Raw genomic sequence first — 19,870 nt, forward strand, 5'->3', positions numbered from 1 at the left:
GCTCCCTGCTACCCTCTGGGGGATTAAAAAAAAAAAAAGATATGTGCAACCTCAGAATGTAACCTTACTTCAAATAAAGGTTTTAGCAGATGTAATTAAGATAAGGGTCTCAAAGTGAGATCATCCTGGATTAGGTTGAGTCCTAAATCAAATGATAAGTTTTTTTATTAGACACAGAAAAGGAGAAAACACAGAGGGACCCAAGGAAGAAGGTCATGTGATGATGGAGACAGAGGTTACACTGCCACAAGCAAAGAACACCAGGAGCCACTAGATACTGGTAGAGGCAAAGGAGGATCCGCTCTTGGAGCCTTCAGTGGGAACATTGTCCTGCTAACATCTTGAGTTCAGACTGCTGGCCTTCAGAACTGTGAGAGAATAAGTTTCTGTTGTTTTAAACCACCAAGTTTGCGGTAATATGTTATGGCAGCCTGAGGACACTATGCTGTCTCATCCTTTAAGTCTCAGTTCCTGGGAGATACTTTTGATGATAGACCCATCTAAAGCTAAAGTATTCTCCTTTTATGTCATCTTTCTTTCTTTTTTTTTTTTTTTTGTTATCTTTATTTCTTATAAATTGTTAATATTCATATGATTTAAAATGATTTTTTATATATTATTTTTTATATTGAAAAATCACTGTGGGCTGAAATTGTTAGCAGTTTTGAACATTAGATTTTTTTTTTATTGTTTGCTTAATTCTATGCCTAATTTAAAAATCAAGTAATAGATAGTTCTTTGATCCTTTATGAGCCTAAGTTGCTTTGATAAAGAGATCGTGAGTCATTATGTTTTGTTTTAAAATTAATTTATTAATACATAATTTAAAGGTTGGTAATAGAGATTGTAAAATAGTTTTTCTCAAATGTTCATTTTTTTTTTTTTTTTACAGTTTCTGTTATTAAATCTACAGCAGTTATTTCTTTAAAAGTAACAGAAATCGATTTAACTATGGGATAACTCTGTTTAAGAGTAACACATTCAGCCTTGAGGCCAAAGAGTTTGAAAAATGAAGTTATAAAATTTATTAATATGTGGTTAAACACTAAAATTTTTACCTGTAATGTATTTGTCAGATCATTGTGCTTTACTTCAGTTAGAGAATTTACATTTTACTTACATAATTTTTAATAACAAAATCCTATTTGGTATAAACAAAATTACATATAGACAAACGCTTTCTATTGTATTTAGAGCTGTTGTATATGGGGTGATGGATAGTACACAATAGATTGTATTAATGTAAAGATCTGTTTTTACTACCTGACTAACCAATTGTCAGGGAGAACTGACTTCTAAACTTGAGAATTTAAAGAATGACCAAAGAAAGAAGGGGAAAGGGATGGGAGGAAGTGGAATTTCATGAGAAAGATAGAGATGTGAATACTTTCTTACCTGACTGTGTAGTCTGTTCTCCAATATACAGCTGTATTCTTAAGAAACTCAATGAACCAAAAATTATGTTACCACACCTATTAATTTGATGTGGATGAGAAGGATAATGATTTAAGACTAGCAAGCTCAATTTTCCTATGGCAGTTTCTATAATAAAGAAATCTTAATAGCACCTTAGAATGTAAACATTATATAAACCTGAATAGTTGTTATTGTAGAGTGGTTAAATAAAGGTTCGACTGTGGGGTTAGTCAATCAGTAGGAATGCTTTTAGCACCAAATAATAGAAGGTCCTATAACAGTGGGTTAATAAACAAACGAGTTTCTTCCCTATCACCATCCCTGTCTTTTTCCCTGCCAGCGCAGGAAAACTAGAGTTGGGCAGCTGCTGGTGAAAGTTGAGTGTCTCACAGATGACTGTTAGTATATTTTTTCTTACTTGTTGTGGGGAGTTGGGGGGGGAGTGCGGGGGTGGCGGGGTTCATTTCAGATGGTAAAGAAGTAACATTTGTTTCGAAAAGCAAAACTTATACCACAGCTTCTGCTTATATCTCACGGACCAGAATTTTGCCGTATATCTATTTTTGGCTGGAAGGTGGCTAGGAAGAACTGGATTGAGAATGGAAATTGGGCCAGCCAACCAGCAGTATCAGACAGATTGACTGATTAAAAAATTTTTTTTTAATGGCTTCCCTGTTGGTTCAGATGGTAAAGCATCTGCCTGCAATGTGGGAGACTCGGGTTCGATCCCAGGGTTGGGAAGATCCCCTGGAGAAGGAAGTAGCAACCCACTCCAGTACTCTTGCCTGAAAAATTCCATGGACAGAGGAGCCTGGTAGGCTACAATCCATGGGGTCACAAAGAGTCGGACACGATTGAGCGACTTCACTTTTTTCACTACAGTTGATTTACAGTGTTGTTAGTTTCATGTGTATAGCACAGTGATTCAGTTTACATATTTATATATGATTCTTTTTCAGGTTCTTTTCCCTTATAGGTTATTATAAAGTGTAAAATATAGTTCCCTGTGCTATACAGTAGATCCTTGTTGTTTGTATATTTTATATGTAGTAGTGTGTGTCTGGAAATCCCAAACTCCTAATTTATCTCTCCCCATTATGTCGTCTTTGGTAACCATGTTTGTTTTCTGTGTATGTGGATCTATTTCTGTTTTGTAAATAAGTTCTTTTGTATCATTTTTTAAAGATTCCCCATATAAGGGATATCATATGATATTTGTCTTTCTCTGGCTTACTTCACTTATTATGATAATTTCTAGGTCTATCCATGTTGATGGAAATGGCATTATTTCATTATTTACTATGGATGTGTAATAGTTCATTATCCATTCTTTATCCATCCAACTGTCAGTGGACATTTAGGTTGCTTCCATGTCTTGGCTATTGTAAATTGTGCTGCTATGGACATTGAGGTTCATGTGTTTTTTCAAATTATAGTTTTCTACAGATATATGCCCAGGAGAGAAATTTCTATATCATATGGTAATTCTATTTTTAGTTTTTGTAAGGAACCTTCATACTGTTCTCCATAGTGGTTGTACCAATTTACATCCCCACCAACATTATAGGAGGAGGAGGGTTCCTTTTTCTCCACACCCTCCCCAGCGTTTATTGACAATAGACTTTTTGATGTTGATCATTCTGACTAGTGTGAGTGATACCTCATTACAGTTTTGATGTGCATTTCTCTAATAATTAGCAATGTTGAGCACTTTTTCATGTGTTTGTTGGCCAACTGTATGTCTTCTTTGGACAAATGTCTGTTTAAATCTTCTGCCCATTTTTTGTTTGGGTTTTTTGGTTTTTTGATATTGAGCTATGTGAACTGTTCATATATTTTGAAAGTTAATCCCTTGTTGGTTGCATTGCTGTAAATGTTTTCTCCTGTTCTGTGGGTTGTCTTTTTGTTTTTGTTGGTAGTTTCCTTTGCTGTGCAGAGCTTTTAAGTTTAATTAGGTCCCATTTGTTTATTTTTGCTTTTATTTCCAGTACTTCAGGAGACAGATCCAAAAAGATACTGCTGTGATTTATGTCAAAGAGTATTCTATGTTTTACTTTAGGAGTTTTATACTATATGGACTCACATTGTGGTCTTTAATCCATTTTGAGTTTATTTTTGTATATGATGTTAGAGAATGTTCTGATTTTGTCCTTTTGCATGTAGCTAACTGTCCTGTTTTCCCAGCACCACTAACTGAAAAGCTGTCTTTTTTCCATTGTATATTCTTGCCTCCTTTGCAGATAGACTGATTTTTAATCTAAACTCTGCTATTTTTTAACTGTGTAACAATGGCAAGTTACTTAGCCTTTCTAAACCAGAATTTTTTTATCCATAAAATGAGGATGAAGAAGATGATTATTGTTCTTAAAATACTACTCCTTTTCCTCCTACTCCTATTAAAATGAGATAAGTGAAAGTGTTAGTTGCTCAGTCCTGTCCAACTCTTTGTGACCCCATGGACTGTAGCCCACCAGACTCCTCTGTCCATGAAATTCTCCAGGCAACAATACCTGAGTGAGCAACCATTCTCTTCTCCAGGGCGTCTTTCCGACCCAGGGGTTGAACCCAGGTTGCTTCCCTTGTGGCTTAGCTGGTAAAGAATTCGCCTGCAATGTGGGAGACCTGGGTTCAATCCTTGGGTTGGGAAGATGCCCTGGAGAAGGGAAGGGCTACCCACTCCAGTATTCTGGCCTGGAGAATACCATGAACTGTATAATCCATGAGGTCTCAAAGAGGCAGACAACGACTGAGCAACTTTCTCTTTCACTTCTGAATTGCAGGCAGATACTTTACTGTCTGAGCCACCAGGCTTTACTGTCTTATTTCACCAAAATGAGATAAAATACATAAAAATATGAGTAATCTGTAAGTCAAGAGAATTAATACTCACGAGATATTATTTCTGATTATATCATCATCTTTCATGTTACCACCAACTTCATTCTTTTATTTTATTGAGGTAAAAGTCATATAACATAAAATTAACCATTTTTAAGTGTTAAATACACAGTGTTGTACAACTGTCATTTCTACTTAGTTTTTTTCATTACCCTATAAGAAAACCTGGTACCAATTAAGCATTCTCTCCTTTCCCTGTAACCCAGCTCCTGGTAACTAATGATGTTGAACATCTTTTCATGTACCTGTTGGCCATTTGTTTATCTTCTTTGGACAAAGAGCTATTGAGGTCCTTTGCCCATTTTTAAATTAGGTTGTCTTTCTTTTTTTCATCGAGTTGTACAAATTCCTTATATATTCTCAATACTAAGCCCTCATCAGATAAGTATCTGCAAGTATTTTCTCCCATTCTGTAGATTGTCTTTTTACTTTTTTGATAGTGCCTTTTGATGCACAGAACTTTAATTTTGATACAGTCCAGTTTATTTTATATTCTGTTGCTAGTACTTTTGGAGTCATATCTCAGAATTCCATTGCCAAACCAGAGTCATAAAGATATACCCCTATTTTTGTCTAAGAGTTTTATAGTTTTATATCTTACCTTTATGTCTTATATTTGATTGTAAAGGATCGATTTTGAATGATTTTGGTTACATTTTGAGTCAGTTTTTGTGTTTGGTACAAAGTAAGGTCATCCACTTCATTCTATTCTCCTTTATCATAAGTATTACCCATTATTACGTAGCATGAAGCCACTGCAACATAACAATTGAGTTGTTGTCTAAATAGCTTTCCGCCCATGTATTTGACTATTAGTAATTTCCTTCTTAATTTTTATAATTGAAAACAGTCTGCATAATGTAAAATATGTTCCCTAAGTAACTAATCCCATTTTATTCTGTGTATAGTTAGAAAACTTGAGCTGCATTAGACATGTCTGTGGTAGGTCTGAGTTTTTTAATTTATAAAATTGGCAGGGGTGACTGGTAAATCTTTTTTCTAGGTTAAAATTTTATCACCGATTTTGAACATTGAATTTATTAGTGAAGTATAGTCATTGAGAATATGTAACTGTTACTTTTGTATTCTAATTTTGTATTCTCATTTATTTGATTATTCATAGCCTATTATCTTTTATTAAATGCTATTCCTTGATTAGAAGTTATCTCATTAGTCCATTTTTCCCCTCCTTCATCTACATTGTTCAGAATAATGTAGTTTCCTGGGTGAAAGCAGTGATGTTATGGTAGCCTGGCTGTTACATGCTATCCCTTCACATTAACAAAAAAAAAAATCTGTTGGTGTAGGATGGACAGGATGAACGTTATTCAGTCCATTGTCCAAGATTTTAATTATTCAAGTAGTCTAACCATTTGTTTTAAGTGGAGGAGGATATAATTTGGTTGTTCCTTTTTATAGTACTTGATTCTGAAGCTTGAAAGGCCTGCTATAGTCCAGAATATCACGTTTGGAAAATATGAGAAAACTCATGTCTGCAATTTGAAGAAATTTAAAGTCTTTGGTGGAATGAATGAGGAAAACATGACAGAGCTGTTGTCCAGGTGGGTTATGATTCTGGGGAGGAAAGCACTGTCTTCTGAATGTGGTCTTAGTTTAGTCTCTGTGTGGCTAAATCTTCATGGCCTGATATTTCTTACAAGGGAGAAAAGAATACTTCTATTATTTTATTTCTAGTGCCTTATTTTAAAATTGTGGCTTGAGTTAACTTTTTTCCACCGGGATACTAGTTTAATGTTGTTACCAAAGCAGAAAGAATAAAATTTGCATTATTTTTCTACTTCTTATTCTTAAGTCTTATTTTTAAAATGTTAATGACTTCAGATACACTTTTGAGCTATAATTGAAATCTTTGCTGTAATCCTTGCTATAAAAATATGTAATCTGTTGAAAACATTAAGATTGATTGCCCTGAGCGTTTAGTATAAATTGGAGACTAAACAGAGTAAAATTATGTGATTGCACCTAGTGCAGAGCATACCTCTTGAAAAAGAAAAGAAAAAATGAAAGTGTTAATCACTCAGTCATGTCCAGCTCTTCACAACCCCATAGACTATAGCCCACCAGGCTCTTCTCTGTCCATGAAATTCTTCAGGCAAGAATACTGAAGTGAGTAGCTATTCCTTTCTCCGGGGATCTTTCCTACCCAGAAATTGAACCCAGGTCTCCCACATATGTTTTACCAGCTGAGCCACCAGAAAGCCCCACCTCTTGGAAGGAACTCAGTAAATTTGAGTTTTGACAGCCTAGACCACCAGGAATGAATGTTAATTTGCCCTCTAGATGATGAAAAATGGGTTAGAAAATGGAGTGGACAAATGAAATCATGCAGTTTTAGAATACATTTGTGACATAGTGTGTCCCATTAACACGGTATTTGTAAGTATTATTACATCTAGAGTGCTTTGATTTAAGCCATGAAAGTATATCAGTTGAATATAAGGCAGCCTGAAGGTAAGTGACTTTTCCATAAATACTTGAGTCAGTCCTAAGTTGTTTAAGTATAGAAATTATATTAATTTCTTTTTATATAGGATAAACTGGATGCTATTAAACCAACAGAGTAAGGTTGTCTTTGAAAATTTATTGAGCTATAAAAAGGAACATTGGCATCTCAGTCAGAATTTAATGACTTAATTCTTTGGCAAATTCAAATGTCTGACTCTATTTGGGTTGTAAGATATGAGTATGAATTGTTTTGCAATTTTCTTACTGCTTGAATATTTTATATTGTATTCAGTACTTCGCTGGTGGCTCAGACAGTAAAGTGTTTGCCTACAATGTGGGAGACCTGGGTTCAGTCCCTCGGTCAGGAAGATCTACTGGAGAAGGAAATGGCAACCCACTTCAGTATTCTTGCCTGGAAAATCCCATGGACGGAGGAGCCTGGTAGGCTACAGTCCATGGGATCGCAAAGAGTCGAACATGACTGAGCGACTTCACCTTCTTTCTTTCTACACAAAGGACACTGGGTCTTGTCACACATTTTCATGCACTGTAGTCACATTCTTTAACACTGAACATTTTCATTAGCCCTTATTTAATTAAGAGACCACCATATAGTGCAGTTGATATGAATGTACAAGCTTTGTCCTATATTCTCATGTTCAACTACTTCGTTATATTATCCCTGTTGTATTTGTCAAACCTTAAAATCTGGGTATGTTATTAATCTTTGTTTTAGTATGTTTACTAAATTATGAAATCAGATTTAATAACCTTATTTTTTTTCCACAGTGGCTTAAAGAATGATTATAACAAAGAAACATTTACCTTAAAGCATAAAATTGATGAACAGATGTTTCCGTGTCGATTCATTAAAATAGGTAAGGCTTTTAGCATTCTGGAATAGAAATAAATTCTTTATACCATTAATTAGCAAACTACAGCCTGTGTGGGCCCAAACCTGTAGGTTCACTGTTTTTTTTTTAAATAAAATTTTATGGCAACACCGCCATGGCAGTTTTTCACATAGTATCTCTCTGCTTTTGCACTACAATGGCAAAGTTGAGTAGTTGCAAAAGACATTATAGCCCACAAAGCCCAAAATGTTTCCTGTTTGGCTGGCCCCCAGTTTATAAATCTGTAACTGAGTGACAGTTATTTCAAATAGAATCTTTTCTAAATACTTTATTGTTTAATGAGATACAGTGATTTGAGAGCCTTGATTGTTTTATGGAAGGTTTATCAGTTCTAAAGTTGCATCATTCTAAAACCAAATACTGATGGATTCCTTAAGGCAGTATATTATGGTTATTTTCTGTTTTTTTTTTTTTTTTTGTATTTCATTTTTGTATGTGTGGTAGTGTTGGTCAAACACATAAAACTAATTTTATAACCTACTAATTAGTTTCAAAGTAATTCTTGAAAAATGCTGTCTAAGGCATTTATCTTTTTAGCAAGTGTTCTAACTTTAAAAGTATTTGTAATACCTCCTCAAAACTAGTGTTTTTAGGATTATTTTGTTTATAAGTTGTGTTAGAGGGTATGAAAGTTGAGGACTTCACTATTAATTTCCATCTTTATTTCATGCCTTTGAAAATAGTATGTTAAAATTGTAATTATGGTGAATCATATTCCCTAGAGAATGATAGTAAAAGCCAGAATCCTGTGTTTTGATTTGAGAGAAAAATCCTCTTTTGAAAGGAACAGCTCCATTATCATCATTTGCCAGTCTGCTGCAAGTTGGCCTGTTCATTTCATTGAGTCAAATAGTTTCATTGAGTGTGTGTCTGACTCTGTGATCCCATGGAGTGTAGCACACCAGGCTCCTCTGTACATGTAATTAGATAAAAAGAAATCTGAAAAGACTATTTATAGAGGGAGAACTATTTTTAGAATCATTGGACTTTTTGGTTTTTTACTTTCTTTTATAAATAGGTGTGCATGCTAAGTCACTTTAGTCATGTCCAACACTGTGCAACCCTATGGACTGTATGTAGCCTTCCAGGCTCCTCTGTCCATGGGATTCTCCAGGCAAGAATACTGGAGTGGGTTGCCATTTCTTCCCCCAGAGGATCTTCCCAACCCAGGGATCAAACGCAAGTCTCATATGTCTCCTGCATTGGCAGGCAGGTTCTTTACCACTAGCACCACCTGGGAAGCCTGAAAGAAACAGGAAGCAGGGAAATGAGCAAACCCCAATCCTGCTTCCTGAACCTCTACCAGCTGAGGGAGAGAAGGAATCCTGGAGCAGAGCCCTGCCCCTGTAACCTGCCTGAGCAAGGTGGCCTCTTGCCCTTCCGACCCTGCCCCGACCCTCACTGGGGGCACGGCTGTCCAGTCTCTCTCCCACCTTTCCTGCTGCCTAACGCAGTCCATCTACCTGAGCCAGGGCAGGAGAGGGTGTGGAAGAGTGTCAGAGGGGCCTCAGGCTGTCTTGGTGCCGGGGTCCGCCACCGTGTGGGCCCAGAGCTCCGTGCGCTCCTTTGGCCAAAGCCTTAGTTGTAGTTGCCTTTGCTCTTAAATAGCTACTGACAGTGGGGTTTGTAGTAGAACTCCCCTGTGCAGCACCATGTAGCTGCCCAGGCTGAGCTTGGTGTGAGTGCTTGCAGCAGAAGCTATAGTTTGTCATAATCAGTAATTGGAAATAAAAACCTGTATCCTGTTTATCTGTGAAAATTGATGAACAAGCAAATTTTTTGAAACAGTTCTTTAGTTGTTTCTTCTTTCATGCTAATAAATAATTCTTTCCTCAGTATGCATGCCACCCATTTCTTATAGATTCTTGTATAGCTTGAACAATTCTTACATTCCAAATGCAGCAGCAGTGAAAATATTTTATATTTTCATGTAATAAATTTAGATTAAAAAATTTGAAAGTACTTACTCAACCTCTGATTGCTTAGTCATGCAAAATGAAATGTTCTCTTTTTTTATTTTATTTGAATTTTCAGAGTACATTTTCTGTACCCATCAGTTTTCTTTGAAGGAAAATACTACTGCTGCTTCTAAAGTTCTTAATCCTCTAATATTATTCATTAGAAGAACTATGAATAGAAGCCTGTTTAGGGTTGTTGAATAGTTTTTTCCCTTAAAAAATTTATAAGAGAACAGAAGTCCTCTTATGCATCAGTTAGACATGGAAAAAGTACATGCACATGATTTGAACCATCATGTCATTTCAGCAATCATTACTTAGAACTTCATATGTTTTTAATGGGCTTCCCAGGTGGCTCAGTGGTTAAAAAAAAAAAAAAAATCCTCCTGCCAGTACAGGAGAAAAAAGAGTTGCAGGTTCAATCCCTGGGTCAGGAAGATTCCCTGGAGAAGGAAATGGCAACCCACTCTAGTATTCTTGCCTGGAGAATTCCATGAACAGAGAAGCCTGGTGGGGTACAGTTCATGGGGTTGCAAAGAGTTGAATGTGTTTTTACTGCTTTTGTGTTTATAAGTGTTTTCACAAATGGTATATCATTTGAGCATGACACTGGAAGATAAAAATCTTGCCTTTTTTGGTTGAGGAAACCGAGACTAGAAGTCAAATGATGTGTCCCAGGGTATATAGCTAGTAAGTGATGAGTCAAAGACATAGCATTTGGTATACACTTTTGGATATGTGCTTATATTACTTTAAAGTAATAAATAGATGTTGTTTATGAAATAAACTGAAATACTCTGAAATAGGTATATTATGCTCACTTTCCAGATGAGAAAACTGAAGTTTAGACGTAGATTAAATGATTAGACCAAGACTGTTCAGTAGGACATAGAGATAGGATACAAACTTAAGTCTGTCTTTTTATGAATGTTGAATTCTTTTACTCTGTGATAGGTGAAAGTTTTGTTTCCTCAAGTAGATTCTGAAATCCCTGGTGATAGCAACTGTCTTCTGTTTCCTCATATTTCAGAAGCGTCAAGCAAACTGCTTGCCTCATTAGAGACATCCTATTTATACTTTTTGAGTTTATTATACAGAGATTTATAGGGATTAATCAGTGGCTGTGTGAACTTAATGAAGGAAAAGTTACATCTTTGTGTTCTCTAACCTCTTAGCATTTTCTTCAATTATGAATATAGGTATTTGGCATTACCTGTGACTTGTTTTGGCATTGCCTGTGACTTGTTTTGGATAGAAGTTATAAATATTTCTCATTACATTACACTGTGGCAAATATTATGTCTTTGAAATTATGGTAATTATTAGACCTGCCACTGAATCTTGTTAGCTAATGTGCTAATAAAAAGCATATATATTTCTATATCATAATTTTGTATCTTAGTTATTTTTATAGCTGTAGTTCAATACAGTTTGCTTACTCTGAATTCTATGTATTTTTCATTTTACATTTAAATCTGAGAGGGATTGGGTCACAGCGTTCATTGAATATCCAAGGGGAATCACCAAACAAAAAAACAAAGAGCCCATGCTGGAGTGAAGTCTTCAGTACGACTTAGTGTGAAAGTTGAGAGTTGGCCTTAGGAAGAAGCTTAGTTTCAGGTAAGGTTTATAAGTAAAAAGAAAGTTTAGTAAGGAAGGAGAGTAGTTATTTGGGTGGTTAGATTCAAGAGAGCAAATTTAAAGTTTGGAAGGGAAAACCTCAGTGGGCGATTAGATCAGATGGCTGAAAGCATAAAGTTGAATGGGGATAAGGTTATTAGTTATATGGTGACTAGAAAGGTTTGTATCTTGATTCATAGCCAGGATAGTAGTTGTGTTAGGAAATAAGGTGATGTGAAGGCAGAAAGAAGTACTGATTTTTTGGAAGGATTCTGAAAGAGTTCTGGTTTTTGGTAGATGAGATGACTTAGATTTCTATGAATTTTATGGATTTTTGTAGCCTGAGTGGGTGTCGGAAGTTCAGAGAGAAGCTTTAGCTTTCGCTGAACCCAGCATGCCTTCTGGATCCTCAGGAGTCTGGAAATCTAGGATGAGTATTGTGTCTTGTCAGAGGGAGGTGGGGAAAGAACATACCCCAACGGTGGCTTTCATGAGAGCATGTGGAGAGGTAACATTTTAAAAGTATACTATTAAGAAGAAAATTATTATAGTAATAGGAGTTAATAGTAATAATATCTAGCATTTACTGAGCACTTACCATGTGCACTTACCAGTTACTATGCTAGGTGTTTTGTGTACTTATTGCATTCATTTGTAAGTAGAGTAGATGCATTCTTTCAGTGAGGTTAATCTTGAATTTTTACAGTCTTCCAAAGCCTTTGACTGTGTGGATCACAGCACTGGAAAATTCTTCAAGAGTTGGGAATACCAGACTACCTGTCCTCTTGAGAAATCTGTATGCAGGTCAGGAAGCAACAGTTAGAACTGGACATGGAACAACAGACTGGTTCCAAGTAGGAAAAGGAGTACGTCAAGGCTGTATAGTGTCATCCTGCTTATTTAACTTATATGCAGAGTACATCATGAGAAACGCTGGGCTGGAGGAAGCACAAGCTGGAATCAAGATTGCTGGGAGAAATATCAATAACCTCATATATGCAGATGACACCACCCTTATGGCAGAAAGTGAAGAAGAACTAAAAAAGCCTCTTGATGAAAGTGAAAGAGGAGAGTGAAAAAGTTTTCTTAAAGCTCAACATTCAGAAAACTAAAATCATGGCATCCGGTCCCATCACTTCATGGGAAATAGATGGGGAAACAGTGGAAACAGTGGCTGACTTTATTTTTGGGGGCTCCAAAATCACTGCAGATGGTGACTGCAGCCATGAAATTAAAAGATGCTTACTCTTTGGGAGAAAAGTTATGACCAACCTAGACAGCATATTAAAAAGCAGAGACATTACTTTGCCAACAAAGGTCCGTCTAGTCAAAGCTGTGGTTTTTCTGGTAGTCATGTATGGATGTGAGTTGGACTATAAAGAAAGCTGAGTGCAGAAGAATTGATGCTTTTGAACTGTGGTGTTGGAGAAGACTCTTGAGAGTCCCTTGGACAGCAGGGAGATCCAACCGGTCCATCCAAAAGGAAATCAGTCCTGAATATTCATTGGAAAGACTGATGCTGAATCTGAAACTCTAATACTTTGGCCACCTGATGTGAAGAACTGACTCATTTGAAAAGACCCTGATGCTGGGAAAGACTGAAGGTGGGAGGAGAAGGGGACGACAGAGGATGAGATGGTTGGATGGCATCACTGACTCAATGGACATGAGTTTGAGGAAGCTCCAGGAGTTAGTGATAGACAGGGAAGCCTGGCATGCTTCAGTCCATGAGGTGGCAAAGAGTCAGACACGACTGAGCGACTAAACTGAAGTGAACTGAGTAAGAGTAGATGCACTCTTTCAGCGAGGTTAATCTTGAATTTTTATAGTCTTCCAGGACCTGAGCTTAAAATTACTAACGTCTTCTAAGAGCTGTATAGTCATCTAGACAAGAGCTTTCCAAATGGTACTTCCAAAGCATATTAAATGTATTTGTACATGTGTACATTGACTCCCCGCCAATCCTAGAATCACTGAATCCTGAAGCCTGTGTACTTGAGTACTAAGTATCTTGTAATTTTCTATGCATGCCATTTTATGAAAAAGTGTGAGAGGCATTGATCCAGATCTTATCTTTGTTTGATTATCCCTTTGGAAGAGCTCATAATGAATCTTAGGATACAGACTCTTAGCCTTGGGATGTGAGGAGTTTCTAAAAAAATTTTTTTATTTGAGGTGAGAGTAAAGGCATCTTTTATTAGAGAGTGAGGAAAGTGTGCTTGGGGCTCCAGTTCACATTTAGATTTCTGATACACAACACAGAGCGTGTCCAATATGCAGAATTAGTGTTGTTAACACCACCAGAAATCATTGGTGTATGTTTGAAATGGGTGTATATCATTCTGCTCATCCTGTATATATGCCTTCAGTTTGTTAAAAATTCACTGTACTCTTTATTCGTCTAATATAAGATCTTGTGAGATGATTTCCTAATTAAGCTCCCTCCCACAGTTGCTTATAAGGATTTAATAAATAAACATTTTGCTGACTTGAATAGATATAGTAGGAAGCTTTTTTTCCTCCTGATTTTATTGAAATTGGACTGGGAACTTAAGAATGGATTTCAGATCACTAAATAATAAGTCACACTTACAGACTGTGTGCTTGGGGTCTTGGGTTTAGACTGTTGTTTTATTCTGATATTTATACTGCCTAATGGTTATTGCTATGATGTAGTAGATATGCTTTTTAAATGGTACTTCTGAAGAAATGCACACCAAAAGTGATGATAATTCAGTATTTGTTGGTATAAGACTTTTTGAAGTTTGTGTTATTTGCACATATAAACTGAAGATCATATTAAACATTCTGGGAATCCTGCATATATCCTGATGACTAGTTTTTGTTGCTTTTCTCTATCTTTACTCACTCAGCATCCTTTAGATGACAAGAATAGGAAAGCATCTGACCTAGTACATCTTAGCTCTTCATTGAGTCTCATATGCTAGGAAATAGCAGTGGACTTGGAAATTAGTAGACCTGATAATAAATATTATAGATATTCTGTTTTGATACTTAAATCAAAAATTGACAAGTATTAGTTTCTTAGTTACATTACTCAGTCTGAACCATGTTGGTGTGATATTAAAATCCATTGTTCTGTTTTGTACCTTGAACCAGTCTTTCGTCCGTGTATGGTTTTGTAAAATCATTTATTGATAATTTAGAAAATGTGATTCACTGAGTTATGCAAATCTTTCAAACATTGAAGCATTTCATTATATAATATTTTTTAAAAATCACACTTGTTATTATTACCACCAATCTTATCAGAAAAGTATTGGAAAGTAGCTAAGCTCACAATGCTGAATACTGATTCTCCAAAATTCTAATTTTTACTCAAAAGCTTGAATTTTGTCCATGGCAACAAATACTGATATTTGTTGTCTTTGAAATGACAAGTAAATGTCTGACAGATACTGCAATCTAAATACTCATAGATGTCAGCTTTTCTTTTAAGAAAAAATAATATCCTACAGAGCTATTTCAGTGGTTGTTTCAGCTCACAACTTACACAGGTTCTTTTCCTTGAGAATGCCATCATACTTTCATGTGCAGCAAAAGTACTTTACATGTACTTTCCATTGTGCCACACAGAATATTAAAATGATGTGTACTTAATGATAGGAATTTACTAAAATTAATTTTTACACGTCATTGGAGACATTTTTTCATGTTTAAATCATTATTTTAATTAGAAGGATGAATGCACAGTTAAGCATTGCAGTTAAAATTAACATTAAATTGATAATGCAGTCACGATTTTAGGAGTTTATGTTGCATTAAGTGTATATTACAGGCAAAACTTGACATTTTATTTAAAAAATGTATGCATTTCTAGGAGCTATGAAAATGAGCATCATTTAAGAAAATTAAGAAAACTTTTCACAAACCAAGAAGTAAATTTATTTATATATTTACTTTTTATACTGTTTATTGAAGTATACTTGATTTATAAAATTGTATGTATTTCAAGTATACAGTGTAATGATATAATATTTTATATCGTATGGTCCATTTAAAGTTCTAAAATGTTGGCTATGTTAGCTGTGCTATAAACTATATTGTTGTAGCTTACTTTATGCTATTTTCTTTTTTATGGACAAGCATTTTATTTTTTTATAAATTTATTTTTAATTGGAGGATAGCTGCCATACAGTATTATGCTTATTTCTGCCACGCATCAGCATGAATCAGCCATGGGTATACATATGTCCCCTGCCTCTTGAATATCCCTCACACCTCCACCCCATCTCACCCATCTAGGTTGTCAGAGAACACTGAATTTGAGCTCGTTGCATCATATATCAAATTCCCACTGGCTATCTATTTGCAGAAGACATTCTTAAATGAATTGTCTTTTTGTATTTTAACTGCAGGTGTGTGATGGCGAGGAATACAGTTCAGTTCATACTGTATTAAGGAATGAACACTGGAACACTCTCATACTACTACTTTTTTGGCACTACCAAGATGCCAACAGTTTTATTCAGCATTGCCTTTGTACCATGAGTGCAAATGTCAGTACAGTTTAGACAAAAAAGAAAAGGCTATAAAGCCTTAGTCTTATTACGAAAAGTAGTTTTGACCACATGGGACCTCCTGAAAGGGTTGTGGGGAGCCTATGGATCACAGGTTAAAAACTTTTGTCTGCTGTGTCCTGTCATTACTGATGTGAAATGTCATCGTGATTCTATGAAATTCCTCTGGATCCTTCAGAGATTTTTGGACACACTCTTATGCTCCAGTAATGTTACTTTGTTTTCTTTCACTAATACCAAACTTAAAATTCCTGTATCTTTTAGTATGTTTATTTTCTTATTATTAGTATTTTTTTAGATATTTTGTCTTGTTGCTATTTTTCAGATCAGCTTGTCTGATGTCAAAAAAATAAGATCTATACCATAAGGATTATAAGATTACATTAAATTTATAATTAATTTGAGGGGAATCAACATGTTTACAACCTTTGAGTTTTCCCATCTGGAAACATACTAAGTAAAATATTTATGTTTTAAAATTTTATTACCTTGCATATTTTAAAGTTTATTCTGAGATATTTTAAGCTTTTTCTTTTTTTCTTGCATATAAACTTTAGATAAAAGTTTTTCAGTTAAATGTCTTGAATTTTTTAGGTAGATAAGCTAAATCATCTTCAAGTGATATTTTTTTCTTGATATGCAGGGGTTTTTCCTGATTGCACTGGCTAGGATCTCCCATATAGTGTTGAATGGTAGAGATATTAGGCCTCCTTGTCATGTTCCTGATTTGAGTGGGAATACTCAATGTTTCTCCATTAGTTTTTTGTTTTGGTTTGGTTTGTTTGAGGGGGGTGGTGGGTTGAGGTTTTGATACTTAAGACAAAAAATCTAGGTAGCAAAGTTTTCTTCTGTCTCTGTTGCTTATATATTAAGAGTTTGGATTTTCTTTTTTTTAAGTAAATTTTATTAGTTTGCTCTTAGCATCTGTTGAAGTAATCAAATGTGTTTCTCTTTTACTTACTTAACATGATGAATTACATTAATATCACTCCTGTTGAACCAACCTTTCATTCCTTGAACTGCTTCTATTTAGTGCAGTGAAAACCTGGTAGAATTAATTTGCTTTTTTAAAAAATCAGTATTTTTTAAAATTTTGAATATATACTCAGAGCTGAGATTATCCTTAAATCTTTTCTCTTCTGGTTTTGTTTTCTGGGATATGCCTCTTTGCTAAGCAATTGAAGTTTCTCTCTTTCTGTGCTCTGATACAGTTTAAATTATAAATAACTTTTATAGTAATTATTTGTTTCTTGTGGCATTGATAAAAACTAACCTGCTAAAATAAATCATCTAGCCCTAGTCCTGTTTTTGGGGGGATAGATATATGACACTTTGAATATATCCTCATGTTTTTGTAATTAAAGCAACCTGATAATGGCAATGGTCATATGTTTCATTTTGCTACTGTGGCCCCAGCACCAATAGTACAGTGCTGGGCATATAGAAAGTATTCAGAAGATTTGCTGACTATTAAGTTTGAGTTGTGGTTTTACTTTGCTAAAGTTTTATTTGAACTATGTTAATTTTTTTCTTTTTCTTTCTTTTTTTCCTCCTCCAAGTTCCACTCTTATCGTGGGGACCCAGCTTTAACTTTAGCATCTGGTATGTTGAACTTAGTGGCATTGATGATCCCGATGTAGTACAGCCCTGTCTCAACTGGTATAGTAAGGTAGGACTGTATTTTAAAATCCGGATTTTATGTTTCAGATGCCTGTAATAGAGAATTGTGTCATGCTCTTGTCTTGAGATTAATTTAAAATATTGAGAACAGTAATGATAATTAAAAAGATGAATCAGTGTTTATTAAACATTTGCATTTTGCCAGGTTGTAACCTTCTTTGTCACTTACTCACTCATTGCCATTCTGTGAGATAGGTACAGTTATTATCCATGTTTTGCAGATGATGGAGTAGAACACAGACAGGACAAGTATTTTGCCTCAGGCCACACAGCTGTCGAGTGCTCAAGGCAGTACATCAACTCAGGCAGTGTGGCGCCAGAATCTGCTATTATATTAATATACCCATCTGTCTCTGAATTTTCTTTTTAATCTATATTGATAGAAATATTTTTATGTAGTTTTCAGTGGGGTAGTTGTGGTTCTGGGTTGCTCTTATTATGTATTCCTCCTTTGTGTTCATATTGAGTAAAATAGCAATATTTACTTTTCCTTGTAAAGAACTAAAATTTGAGATAGATAGTTTCTATAAATATTGTGATCTTATTCTTATAGGGAGTATAAAGGTCATATTTAATAACTTTATTCATAGGTCATTTTATATAATAAATGCAGCCTGAAAAGTGTGAATTTAAATTATTAAGAAATGGGTCTTTGGTTTTTTTGAACACCTTTAACGTTTCATCTTTGTTTCTGATGTATATCCATTTAACTATTTCGGCTATGTTTTTGTTGAGGGGAGGGCTGTGTCTCATTAGGGGAGTGATAAGCTTTAATCTAATCACTGCTTCCTGACTTGGGCTGAACTGTCAACTAATCCCTTAGGAGGTTGGGAAGCAATATAGATTCTTTCTAAGTTTTTTTTCTTTAAATAGAATTTCAGTTCTTTTCTGGTCAGTGTAACTGAGGAACTTCTTGTTTGACTAATTTATTGTGGGGATTTGATTATATCCAATTTAAAATAGATGCTGGATTTTTGTTTTTCTATATTTTTAATGTATTTTCTGGGATTGCCTGTAATATTCTAAATTATTTCAAGGTAGAGATGATATTCTTAAACATTAAAAATGACAGTTACAGTATTATACACATAACAGTGCTTAGCACATACTTATAGTCTTCTAAATTCTATTGGTTCTTTTTTTTTAAAAATTAATGAGTAAGGTTTTCTGATACCAGAAAAAATTTTCTCTTTAGTCTCTGATACGTACATGTGTTTTCTTTAATATGTTCACAAATCTCTTGATACTGTGAGAAATTGCAAATTGCACCTTTTCCCCTGCAACGTTATGGACAGATTATATTTGAGAACTTAAAACTGTTTGGTCATTCTTTTGTCAAGTTCTCTGTGTTATTGTAAACCTCTAGAAATTAAAGTCAGCATGATAACAAGGTATTACTGTTTAATATGGTTCCAGATAGTTAGATAAATCTTTATTTAGAGGCCAAGCATATGAAACTATTAATATGAAGTTAGTTGGGTTATAGAATTATTCTTTTGTTAATTGATGAGGGAAAACCTTGTTATAGTGTTTAAGAAAAAGTGTTTTGGTAACCTGTCAATAAAATATCAAAAACTATAAACTGATTAGTGCTTTGAGTCTTGTAAATTTTCCTGCCTTATTAAACAGCAATGCTTACAAGTAAATTATATTTTTATTTGGTTATTATGCATTGATTCCATGTCAGTTTGTTGTATTCTTATTTAGGAAATTTGTGGAAGTCTTAGAACTTATTCTTTTTTTAAATATTTATTTTTGATTGATGATTGGCTTACAGTATTGGTTTGATTTCTGTCATACATCAACATGAATTATCATAGGTATACATATGCCCCCCCCGCCCCCCTCCTTGAATCTCCCTTTTCCCTCCCGCCCATTCCCACCCCTCTAGGTGATTACAGAGCCCCAGTCTGAGTCCCCTGAGTCATACGGCAAGTTCCCATTGGCTGTCTATTTGCACACATCAGTGAAGGTGCATCTGTGCTGCTCTCTCCATTTATTTCGTCCTCTCCCTCTGCTCCCCTACCCTTGTCCATAAGGCTGTTCTCTGTGTCATAACTTATACTTGAAGTTAAATTTTCTTTTAAATTCTATATGTGATCTTGTTTTTTGGCTTTCATCCTTTTAGGGAATAGACTTATTAAATTGAATATTTCTTTTTGGATTGTAATTAATTGAGATTTTTTTACTTTATAGCTATTTAATCGATGAGTTAGCTCAGGGTTAGAAAAAAATTATGAAACTTAAATAGTTTCTTCTTGATGATTTTGAATCATAAAACCTGTTTCTGAATTTGAAATACATGAATGTTGGATAATATTTGTCATTCAACTAGTAACTTATTACTTAGAACTGAGAACAAAGAGCATGTTATTTA

General features: G+C 34.9%; 1 protein-coding gene across 5 annotated transcripts in view; it reads left to right on the plus strand.

The window, feature by feature from the left end:
- Window positions 1–19,870, plus strand: part of MKLN1 (muskelin 1) — a 383,297-nt gene that overhangs the window by 258,874 nt on the left and 104,553 nt on the right. For 4 of the 5 annotated variants that reach the window (XM_043872031.1, XM_043872033.1, XM_043872030.1 and 1 more), the window contains 3 exons: window positions 5,734–5,876; window positions 7,570–7,658; window positions 17,373–17,482. In XM_043872031.1, coding sequence (XP_043727966.1) covers window positions 5,734–5,876; window positions 7,570–7,658; window positions 17,373–17,482 — 342 coding nt within the window. Of the gene's footprint in view, window positions 1–5,733; window positions 5,877–7,569; window positions 7,659–17,372; window positions 17,483–19,870 lie in introns of those variants that run through there. The other variant, XM_043872035.1, reaches the window with a different exon arrangement.

Source organism: Cervus elaphus, chromosome 18 (genome assembly GCF_910594005.1).
Source record: "Cervus elaphus chromosome 18, mCerEla1.1, whole genome shotgun sequence".
Classification (NCBI taxonomy): Eukaryota; Metazoa; Chordata; class Mammalia; order Artiodactyla; family Cervidae; genus Cervus; species Cervus elaphus.